Source organism: Camelina sativa, chromosome 9 (assembly GCF_000633955.1).
Source record: "Camelina sativa cultivar DH55 chromosome 9, Cs, whole genome shotgun sequence".
Classification (NCBI taxonomy): domain Eukaryota; kingdom Viridiplantae; phylum Streptophyta; class Magnoliopsida; order Brassicales; family Brassicaceae; genus Camelina; species Camelina sativa.
This window is the reverse complement of record NC_025693.1, coordinates 8,094,713-8,106,653: the sequence shown is the minus strand read 5'-3', so window position 1 is coordinate 8,106,653 and position 11,941 is coordinate 8,094,713. Positions and strand designations below refer to the sequence as shown.

Genomic DNA, 11,941 nt, shown 5'->3' with positions numbered 1-11,941 from the left:
ATGGAACCTTGTGATTCTGCAATTCTCGATTCCGATGGCGGAGCAACGACTCCATCAAAAGATTCACAAAGCAAGAACACACTCGTCCAACAGGATTTGATATCACTGATAAGTACCCAAGTAGCTTATCAAGGAGTTAACAGAAATTGAGATGAGAAGCAGAAGAAAGAGATGAGGAATCAGACGAAATAGAGATTGAGGTGAAGAAATCAGAGGGAAGAAGGAAGAAGAAGATAGAGACGCTGAAGGAAGAAGAAGATAATTGTTTTAATTAATTTCTTGATAATTGTTTACAGAGAAAGACACAAACTTAAATAGAAAACGATACTAACATTATTGGGTTTAAACTATAATTAGAGACGAAGCCCATAAGGGTCCATTAAGATAATGCCCGATCGTATCAATCACTTGGGGTAAAGAAACCTCCAACGAACTCTCCTGTGAATCCATTATCTCCGGCCACTAATGCTGCAAGCGGGCGACTCGTATATGTCCGCAGAAGAGTCGAGGTTGACACTTCCAAAGCTGCTGCTGCTAGGACAACTCCGCCTGCCTAAGGAACCACCAACCGTGGCTGTAGTTGTGGCTATGGTTAGCTCTTCCCCACAGGGACCGTCCAGCCATAGGTTAGACGGGGAAGAGCGTTACGATCATCTTCAAACGCTTCTTAATAAGCTTAATGAATCTAATCGCAATGATCATGTACAGAGTAAGCACCCCCTTCACCATTCTTTTTCTATAATTAAGATAGATAGATAGATAGATAGATAGATAGATAGATAGATATATATGTCACTCTAATTCGGATTACTTTTCTATGTTTATACTGTCAGTGCTTTGGTCACTTCCCTCCTCTGAGCATAGCAAGCATGCTGTTGAGTTGGAAAAAACGTCTATTCAATTCTCTCTCGAGGAAGGTACTCGCTCTCTCTTTCCTACCAACATCTTTTGAAATAAATGAGACCTGATAGAAAGGGTACTGTTTGGCTCATAATCAGATTAAGGTAGGTATGACAACTATAGACTACATTAGTCACATCATATTTAAGACCAACAACATGCATGATTTAAAAAAAGATAGCCTTTGTTTGTGATATGAAAAGTGAATATGTATGTAACCGTACCCATTATTTAAAGTAGAGTTTTGCTTTAGGCTTATTGGGTTTGTAACGTTATGTCATATTAAGTATATGCTATAAAGAATGTGTTGGTGGTCATGGTGCAGCGAGAGAGATGCAGCGTGTAGCGGCTTTAAACGTGTTAGGAAGGTCTATGAACAGTCTTAAAACTTCATCAAATGACAGAGAACAGTAAGGGACAAAGGAAAATAGGAAGTGTAAGTGTTGTTAACCGTTGACCACCGTCTTTATCATCAGTCTAACAGCACAAAAAATGATTAAAGTATGATGTTGTGATTACCTACTTTTCCAGAAGGCAAGAGCGCACTGATGTGGATGAACACAAAATCGAAGAAAGGGCAATTAATAATGAGGGCGAGGACGAAGAGGCATTGCTACAGTAGTTGTGATACCATGTAAGAGTAGATTTTGTCGGGTGAGTCTATCTTTTAATTTGTCCCCTCCGTAAGAGGAATTCATTATTTGGATTCTGGAATGTACAACAAAAAATCATGTATACGTTATAAAAATACCATGTAAGAGAAGAGATGATCTAAGGCTCTAAACGAGAATTTTTACAAAGGAATGATCAACCCGTGTACATCTCTTTCTTTCAGTCCTTTGTTAAAATTCTCGTTTGAATACTAGTTTTATTCCAACACATAAAATTGACTTTTTATATTTTAAATCAAACATGTTGGTCTTTCGACCTAAGCCCAGGAATTAATTTTATTTTCCTTCTCCGTTTTGGCTAGTGGTCAACACATAAAAAGGAAAGCTCGTGTTTTTCATCTTACAACGTAGTCGTGTGATATGTCTCTAGCAGACTAAATTATCCAGAAGCACTGAATCTATGTCGATCATGAGAGGGTTATGCTCAATGATCGAATTGCTTCCTTTTGGTTCACACCAGTGGCGGATCCAGCCAATGTTTGGATCAGATGCAAAAAGATCAAAAGTTAGTTTTGGAGGAGATTTGAACCCTTGACCTTTTGAATTATGCGGTGCATCCATTACCACTAGACCATTTATATCAACAATGTTAATGCAAAATTAAACAACTTTTATATTTTATCTGGTGCAGTTGCACCCTCATCAATCTATGTGGGTCCGTCCCTCGTTCACACAAATATATATATATATATATATATATTTTTTTTTCATTAGCTTTAAAAGCGATATCGGAACTTTTACAATCGTGTATGAAAGTAGAAATACAACACAGAGCAGAACAGGTGGAAGAGCTTGAAAAAAGATAAGGGAACTTGAAGAAGTTTAGGGAGCTTGGAAGTGAGTGAACCAAAGGCAGAGGTAAGCTTCCTGCTGAGGGTGGGTTGAGGAAGTGGTACCATGTGCACACCGATCCAGCCACAACATTCTGCGTCGAAGTGACATTTGTATTTCCCTTTGCAGTTGAGTCGTCGATCGGAATGAGGGAGTGTGCAGGCGATTGTTTCGCTCTTTCCATATGAAGTAAACTAGAGCTTGAAACACTAGTTTGCAAATTGAATTTAGTCTCCGATTTGTGGTAGGAGACTTGATCCAATTTACAAGCCTGTGAAAGTCGGTGTCCGGGAGAGGTACAAATTGAGCATATAGACCGGATAAGAGATTCCTGGAGAAGCTGCATTCAAAGAATAGGTGGTTTCTTGATTCCATTCCTGTTTGACATAGTAAACACGACAGCGGGACAGGGAGATTCCAACGAATGAGTCTATCTCTTGTAGTCAATCTATCTTGTACCGTTAACCATGTCATAAAAGCCATTTTGGGGATGTTTTCTTTGAACCATACTTGCGAGTACCATGGAACAGAGGGACCAGCCGGGTGAAGATGCCTCCAGGTTTTCATTGAGGAGAAAGATCCCTGTTCTTGATCCGAATTAAGTTTCCATTGGAAGGTATCAGGACCCATTTGAGGAGCAGGGACTGGTTGCGAATGGAGACATGCTCTAAGAAGCTGTGTCAAAGGATGTCTTCCTCTAGGTATAGACCATGCATCATTATTGACTGCATGTTTTACCAAAGCCAGGTTTCTAATACCAGTAACCCTTGGATACATCTCTCCAAGAATGTGAGAAAGTGGTCCAAGTCCGGTCCAATTGTCATGCCAAAAGAGAGCTTCGTTTCCGGAAGCAACTGAACAGTAAACAAATGGTCTTGCTAATGGTCGAAGTTTGGACAGACGTCGCCATATCCAGCTTCCTGTGGCCGTGAAATCAGCTTCCCAGAAGCTCTTTTCCTTGATTATCAAGCAACAACGATGTTTTCCACTAAAACGAAGAAAACGTGAACATTAACCCCAAACTAAGAACTGCATCTCAGATTGATCATGCATGTGATTTATGCATGCGACACCAAAGGGAGTCACAACTATTTTTAAAGATTAATTAAATTTTGTATTAATATTACATAAAGATTTGACAATACTAATTGACTGAAGATTATTTAGTGTTTTTGAGGAATTTATTTATTTTATTTTGTGACCTCACAAAAAAAAAATGTGAAAGAAAAATGTATACATATTCTTTCCGTTATCGTTTGAGGCCACAAATTTCAGATAAGCATCTGCTAGGGCATTTGGTTGAATATGTGTCTCAAACTTAACTCATATATATATACTAGATTAGGATCCGTGGTAGAGCACCGGTTGAAATTCCTTTTATTTATATAATAATAATTTTAGAATAAAATATAATTTATAGAGTTGTTTTTAAAAGTTTTTTGGATAAAACATTATATAAAATCATATGCTAAATATGATGGCTTGAAAAAAACACTTATTTAGTAAGTTTAATATTGTTAATTTTGTAATTTTATATATGATAAATAATTATATTTGTTGTTTGTTTGATTTTAATATGACCCATGCTTAGGTAAGATTTTATTTTCAACAGCACAATAAGATCTCAAAAATCACGATTAAGTGTGATAAATTGCCAAGATTTTATTCATTATTACGTCTAACAGTATATTTTTATGCATAACAGTATATATTTTGTAATAATACATGGAATACTAAAAATTTTATTTTGGAAATTGTATAAATCATTGCAATATTATCTTTAAGAGGATTCTTTGTGATATTCTTAAGTGTATTTATATAGCCCACAGATTAACCAATTAATCTATAACTTTTTTTTTGTAACCAACCTATATTTAATCTATAACCTATTTTGTAACCAACTTATAAAAATTATATAGTCTACAAAAAAAAGTTGTGTACTTCCGTTTTATTATATAGGGTATATATATATATATATATATATATAGAGAGATCACTATCAAACAATCAACCCAAACCACATTTGATCAAATCAATAAATCAAAAAGAGAGTACTGGTTATTTGTTGAATGCATTGGGCAACTATATATAGAAAATATTAATAAAAAACTTATTTTATTATCAAAAAAAGGCTTTATATATATAGAGAGCCATACATTCTATAGCTCGCTGCTTAAATATGTATAGCAGGGCCGTCTTCTTATTTAAATAATATTATTAATACGTTTAATATATATATTATATGCTAGGTCGGCCTTTCTTCAGCTAGAGCCAGCAGCTGTTGCGTCTTGTTGAGTTGATGTGTTTTGTTGAGACTGGGAGGATGCCTTCCCTCCGTGCTGAACGTTCACAGCAGCTTTAAAGGAGCTTCCACCACCATTAGAACACTTACTTGTGGTGCAACTACTAGTTGGACTTCCAACAGTTGTGGTGCCAGTGCCAGTGGTCGTAGTGCCTCCAGCTGTGGTGCCAGTGCCAGTAGTGGTAGAGTTCTCGGTAGTGGTAGTGGAATCTCCAGTTGCGGTCGCACTCGCGTCAATATCAAGCCCTAAAGATGAAATATCAATTTTTTTTCCGCTCTGTGCTGCAGCACTGACAACGAATTGACCAATCGTTTGTGCCCATTTCGCCATAGACAAGATCAACTCTTTCCTTTCTCCAAGCGACATTGTTGAACTGCTCTCTTGCTGGTGGCCCAATGTCTTACCCATTGACATTAATGTATCCATAACCTTGCTGGAATCAGCCTGGTTACCAAATTAAAAGAAATAAAAAAGGCATTATTGAACTATACGAGCATCTTTGGTAACACAGTTTTTTTTGTTGGAATAAATTTAACATTTCATTCTTAAAAACGAAACAATATTATAGGAAGTTTACCGATGCTCCGCCTTTGCCACTCAATGCAGAAATAGATGAGTAGAGGCCCTGGGCTTTTCCTTTCAGCTCGGAGTCATAGTTTTCCGACCCGGACGCCGAGTTTATGAAGTTCATGTAAGACTTTAGGTTTCCGAAGAAGCTCGTGTATTGTGGCTTCAATGGACACATAGATTGCAGAAGGGCCACAAACCTCAACATACCTTTGCAAGCGAATGGCCGAAAGTCTCTGTTCCTTCTGGGAAGTTTCCTCAAGTAATGCCTCAATAAGAACGTCCCTTGCACTTCGTATACCTCACTTAATGCTACTAGTAACAATAGGCCTAATGCTAATGAAATTCTTGCCATTTTTTAGGTTTTTTCTTTTATCTATATCTTTTATGTTTATTTATTTATTTATTTATTTTTTTTTTTTTGTTATAGGATGATTTAAGTTCCTTGGAGGATCGGTTTATAAAGATGCTTAGATGGTCTAAATTTAGGTTAGATATAAGAGAAAATTGTGGATCGAGTTAAGGTCGCAAGAGACTAGCAAAATTTCTAGGTTATTCTTTCTTTATTGTGAATGCTCTCCGAGTTTTAATCTTTGTCATTATTATTTTGGAAAGGATACTTTTTCTTGTAAGAATATGGACTTAGGTTACCCACCCTTTGTGTGCGGACGTGCGGTAATGTTTTAATAATACAAGTTAAGTTATAGGGGCGCCGGGCGCATGTAGAGAGGAAAAGGGTTGGGCACGTACGTGTATACTAATTTTAAAAAGTTTTCAAAGTATTTTTGCATGTATTTATTTGCTAGGTTAATTGGTTATTGGTGGAATCGATAGATGTTGAAAATGAAAAGTTGGATCCTCCCATTTCCCGTTGGTTGACATTTTTTCATATATATATATATATACTAGGTAACAACCCGCACTATGTGCAGGATTAAAAAAAAAAAACATGTAACTAAAATATTTTTTTTTCAAATTTGCGTTTATTTTATATTAAAGTACATTTTTTCCATGAGGTATTTAAACGTGGTGGAGAAAGTTTTGATAAAATGTAACCATTTATGGCAATATAACTTTTTGTATTTTTAAAAATCAAATATATATTTTTATGTTTCATATTATTATTTACAGAAATGTAAATTAATATAATTTATAAGTATTTAACAATATATACATATCCCCAGTTAACAATGAAGATGCAATACAAAAGTGAAAATTATGTTGACGAAACAATATTATACTTTTTTATAAAACAACAAACTAAATTCATTTTTTTAGATTAATCATTTCTCCTGTTTTGTTAAAATATTTTCCATATCAATTTATATTACATAATTGTTGAATATTCATATTAAAAACTAAGATATAGTTATATATAAAATACTTAGAAATGTAATACATTCAAAAAATGTAATATTTTTTTTTGTACTTTAAAGAATTTATTTTTGGTATTTTAATGTAAAAATATGAATACTACTATTTTTACTAATTAAATTATACATCAGATTTATATGTTAGTTTTGAAATATTTATAAAAGTAATTTAGGAAAAGAGGTGTACATTATTTAATTTGAAAAATAACAAATTGTTTTAATATTCATTTAATGAAATATATAATGGCATGAACTGTAATTAATGTAAACTAAAAGGAAAAATTGTAAAAATGTTTCTCGAGTTATCTGGAGACGACACATCAGCTTTTTCACAAAATGCTTCCTTATTAATATATAGGAGATTTGTTTCTTTCTTATGTTTGCATGTCCGTGGCTTTCATATTTTGTTTGTTCTTGGTTTCATATTTTAGCAAAACAATTTTAAATCAGTAAAGTAAATCATAGAAATTCAATATATGAATAAAAATAATATGTTGTGAATTAGTAAATTAGAATTTTTAGTTTAAATTTATTATAATCTAAATTTTGTGTGATATATAACTAATATTTTTTTAAAACATTTATATAAAATCATTAGAAAAAATCATGTAATTTCAGTAACAAAATTCATTTTTAAAATTATATTACTACTAAAAGTTTTCCACATACTAATACTGTGGTTTCCGCAACATAACAACGTAATGAATTGCTATGTAATTATGTCATATATAAATTTTCAGTCCAATTTTATTTAGTGATGAAACTATAAAATTATAAATATCATTTTAACATTGGTACCAAAAACAAAGTATATACATAGTAACCGTATAATTTAGTTACGAAAAAAATTGAAACAGTGGATACGATGACATTTCTATATGTATTCTTTCATCAATTAAAGAAGATAAAAATAATATTAAATACTTAAATTATATATTAAATATTTCATTCTAATTCTTATTAATGTTAATTATTTGTTTAAATAATTTGATAGTAACAAATTTTCACGAAAGAGATATTTAAGTTAATTTTGTAACATATATGGATTGCCAATTTAAACTAAGAAGATATACAATTAAAAAAGTCTGATTGTGTACTATTTTAAAATATTTATTGTATTGAATTTATAATTCAGTAGGTAATTAATAAAATACCTGAAAATTGTATATAAAAAATGTTTACATTCAAAGGCATATCCAGTGATAAACTACAAGTTTGGAGTTAAAGTCTTATACGTACTTCTCAAATAATATTATATATATAGTATATAAATATATAATTTATGTAAGAAATCATGTTAATATATATATATATAACAAAATCATGTAATTTATTTAGTACTGACTTTCTTTTTTGTTATTAATAGTGATTATAAGCTCTCTAAGTTCAATACAATAATTATGCGTCCAATCGGAGTTTCTGAAATTTAAAATTCAAAAACTGAAATTGATTAATAAAAAAAGTATGAGTTATATGAAAATTCATTTTTCTTTGATCTATTAAAAAAAATACTAGTAAGAAAAGATTCTAAAAATAACATGTAAATACTAAATAGCGAAGAGACAGAAAAGTAAACTTACCCAAAGAAAAAAGGATAAAAAAAAGAAAAGAAAAATAGAACATGTAAAAACGAGAGATAAAAGATCAAAAGTAAAGAAAAGAAAAAGAATTTCGAATCCAAAGCACTCAAAGAAGTGGGTTCAATTAATAAATTCACTCAAGTGTCAATATTTGCGTAAAATGTTTCTATTGATTTTTTTATTGTTAAGATAATTTTTGTAGGAATTTTAAGAAATCATCACCGAAGTTTTTTAAATTGTTGAATCCACCACCGCAGTTGTTGTGCTAAGAAACATGAAATGACTTATGACATAATCACATGAACCATACGAAAACTTGTTTGTGTCATCTTTGAAATGTATAAGAGAAACTAATACATAAAAAGAAACCTTATTCACATATGGAAGGAGACGAAAGATAAATTCAAAATCCCTTTTATAGGTATATCACTCACTTTTGTATGTTACCCATACAACGCGGTTACAGTCTATCTTTGTTTTTTCTTTTTTACAGAGTTAGTACTTGCATATATCGGTTTATACCGATCTTTTAGTTTTATTTACAGCAAAAAAATATATATATAAATGATCTAATAGTAATTAGCTACTTATTATAATATTTGGCATTACTGGTTTTGTCTTTCTTGGTGATCTTTTGGCACATTAATGCAACTTTTGCCTTTGAACTCAATTGTTCTCGACCATCCTTGCACTGCCTTGCTGCTGAGATGCAGAAGAAGATGAGGATGAAGACGAACTTGAAGAAGCAGCAGTCTCCACAAATTGGGTGGTGACTTTTTCCCACTTTGTGATTGTTTGCTTGAGCTCTGATTGTTGTGTCGATGACGCTGTCTTGCCACTCACTATTTTGCTGTTGATATCTTGTATTTGTTTGAGACACTTCATCATTTCATCTTTGCTGGTTTCCATGTTGCTCTTCATCTATCATACCACAAAGAAATAATTTTATGACTTAATCTTAATCAACTGGAATTATCATATAATTAAAGTTCGAATAAATAACGCACCTTTGCTGATTTGACATTCTTTGAACCCACTAAAGCCATGGCTTCAGATAGTTTACCGGTGGCTGCTGCTGTGGCAGAGACATAGTCCTTTGAGGTTTTGGAAGCAATGCTTGAGGAAGCTTGCATGGAAGCCTTCAGTTTCTCGAAGAAAACCTTGAGTTCCGTCTTCGCGGAATACTTCTTCTCGAGTTGCGTTATGAATGACATTACTTCTTTGGAAGTCTCACTTTCAACTTGTTTCACTGATATGCTGGATGAGCTCTTATATGAGCTTTGGCTCGATGATTTGGATCGCCTTTCGCTTGATGTCTTTGAGCTCTTATATGAACTTTTGCCACTTATACTTCCTTTAGCATTTGCGTCTTCTGTAGCACTTTCACTTCCTTTCAAAGCGGATTTACCACCAGCAGATTCTGAGTCAGAAGGTTTGGCCGTGGGGGTTTCACTCGGACTACCTGAATCTTTACCTGTAGTGTCTTTGTTAGCTCCACTGGAACTTCCACCGCTCGATTCTTTTGTCTTGGATGCAGCAGAACTTCCACCACTGCTCGATTCTTTTGTCTTGGTAGAAACACTTCCAGCTTTAGTTGATGAGGCTGAACTACTTTCGGTGTTTCCAACAATAGAACTGTCGTTAACATCGACATCAAGGCCATATGATCCAATATCGATGGACTTTCCTTTCTTCTCGGAGGCCGACTTCACGAATGTAGCGAGCATGTTAGTCCATTTCACCATAGAAACGATCAGCTCTTTCTTTTGCTTCAATGTCATTATCTTTGTATTCTTCTTCTGCTCAACCAAAGTTTTTCCCATTGCCAACATGGTAGCTTTCAAACCACCAGCATCAGCCTGTTCATACAAGCATCAATTATTATACAAAAAAGGGGAAAAAAATAAAAAAACCTTTAATACTATATGAATAGAAATGGAGTAGGACTTACTGATTTTTCGCCTTTACCGCTGCTTATTGCAGACATAGCCTTGAAGAGCCCATTACATTTGGTTGTCATCTCGGTGTCAACGTTTTTCGATGAGGCCGATGCAGTTTCGATGAAGGACATGTAAGACTTGAACTGTGTAAAAAAGTTCTTGAACTCTGCGGTTGCCGGACAGTTACCTTCCAGGTTGGTCACGAACGACAACATACCTTTGTTAGCGTAAGGCGTAAACTCGTTGCATTGTTTCGGGAAGTTCTTCCTTATGTAAAGTTTTAATAAGAATGTTCCTTCTGCTTCATAGATCACACTTGATGCTACTACTAACATCAGACATATCCCTAGTGAAACTCTTGCCATTTTTTTGTTTTTTTGTTTTTTTGTTTTTTTTTTTGGTTTTTCTCCTTTTGGGATGATTTTAGTTTCTAGGAGAATTGGGTTTTATATAGATGCTTAGATATTCTATTTTTTTAAGTGATTAGGAGAAAATGGTGGATTGATTTAAGGTTGTAATAGAATAGCTAAAAAGGCCCTCATGTGTTTACTCTCTATTTTGACGACAATTTCTATAGCTGCGATGATCCGCATTCCTCTTCAATCTATATTTAGATGTATTAAATTATAATGCAATTGACTTATATCAAATTTGTGCGACAATCTTTAAGAAAAATACTTGTGGCGATCTTTATGAATATTCATCTAATTTTGTAATTGACAATATATAACCGGTTTTGCATATCTTATGATTCACGTTTTACCAATTTCTTTGGTTTTTGGTCTATGCACTAGTTACATCTTTGACTATGTACTGTATATCAGTATATGGTCTTTCTCTAGCTAGACTCTAGTTTATGCTCCTACTAGATTCATGTGTCCTTCTATCGTGTTGAGCTTACTCGCATTCATATGGTACTCGATCTTATCACTGCATTTAATTAGGATACTCGATCTTATCACTGCATTAAATTAATCTGACTAATTTATAGTGCTTGCAAGAAAAATTAATTAAAAATAAAAACTTACAAATGTATTTCCTATGGTGTAGTTCGGTCTTTCTTCTCATTTGTAACATGTCCAAACAATGATGTATTTTTCAAAAATGCAAATAAGACAATGACTTACTGATCATTAGTTTGGCTGTGTACATATGTTTTCACTAATTTCAGTGAAAAGCCATGTTTTCACTAATTTGCATATCTATGATCCACGATTATTCTAGATTATATTCCACCCTATTGTAGACTTATTTGTAAATTCAACAAAGTTATATCAATTTTCCAATACGTAATAATAGTAGAATCTTAATATTTTATCATATAGAAAATTATGAACAAAAAATACTTTTAAAGAAAACTTTAAAAAATCAAAGGAGACATCTCAAATAAATTCCAAAATAAAGATTTTTTTTTATGCTCATTCCATAATTCATGCTTTTAAGTTTCAACTCATCTCATCATTTTTATTATTTTAAGTCTAAATTTATTAAATTAATCTGACTAAAATAGTTAAACCTTAGAGTCGAATACGTGAACAATAAACACTTGTAGTACCTTGACATTAAATCTGATGGGGATTCTCTAGCTTGCCACAAAATGAAGAGATGAGATGAGGAGCAATTGCAGGGCTAATGAACTGCTCAGACCAAGCCTTAGTAATTAATGCCCATTCATGAATGTAGACTAAATATAGTAAGAAAGTATAGAAGAAAATAATATATTTTCTCTATATCATTTGGAAAGGAGAAAGAGAAGTATCAAAAATTTATTAATGT

The 11,941-nt window shown here is 33.0% G+C and overlaps 2 protein-coding genes and 1 pseudogene across 2 annotated transcripts; 1 reads left to right on the top strand and 2 right to left on the bottom strand.

The window, feature by feature from the left end:
- LOC104715113 lies at positions 1–1,711 on the top strand (annotated as a pseudogene).
- Positions 4,603–5,692, bottom strand: LOC104710720. The gene is made up of 2 exons (XM_010427362.1): positions 5,283–5,692; positions 4,603–5,149 (listed from the first exon to the last, which is right to left on the bottom strand). The coding sequence occupies exons 1-2, from the start codon at positions 5,625–5,627 to the stop codon at positions 4,664–4,666; spliced, it is 831 nt and encodes a 276-aa protein (XP_010425664.1). The 5' UTR covers positions 5,628–5,692; the 3' UTR covers positions 4,603–4,663.
- LOC104710719 (serine-rich adhesin for platelets-like) lies at positions 8,624–10,579 on the bottom strand. Its single transcript, XM_010427361.1, has 3 exons — positions 10,177–10,579; positions 9,233–10,084; positions 8,624–9,146 (listed from the first exon to the last, which is right to left on the bottom strand). The coding sequence occupies exons 1-3, from the start codon at positions 10,528–10,530 to the stop codon at positions 8,892–8,894; spliced, it is 1,461 nt and encodes a 486-aa protein (XP_010425663.1). The 5' UTR covers positions 10,531–10,579; the 3' UTR covers positions 8,624–8,891.

Excerpts from the sequence above, each read along its gene's own strand:
- LOC104710719 (XM_010427361.1), bottom strand. The coding sequence starts at position 10,530 with ATGGCAAGAGTTTCACTAGGGATATGTCTGATGTTAGTAGTAGCATCA. Across the intron at positions 10,085-10,176 it reads GCGGTAAAGGCGAAAAATCA|GCTGATGCTGGTGGTTTGAA; the intron begins GTAAGTCCTACT and ends TTGTATGAACAG. Across the intron at positions 9,147-9,232 it reads AGAATGTCAAATCAGCAAAG|ATGAAGAGCAACATGGAAAC; the intron begins GTGCGTTATTTA and ends GTGGTATGATAG.
- LOC104710720 (XM_010427362.1), bottom strand. The coding sequence starts at position 5,627 with ATGGCAAGAATTTCATTAGCATTAGGCCTATTGTTACTAGTAGCATTA. Across the intron at positions 5,150-5,282 it reads GTGGCAAAGGCGGAGCATCG|GCTGATTCCAGCAAGGTTAT; the intron begins GTAAACTTCCTA and ends TTTGGTAACCAG.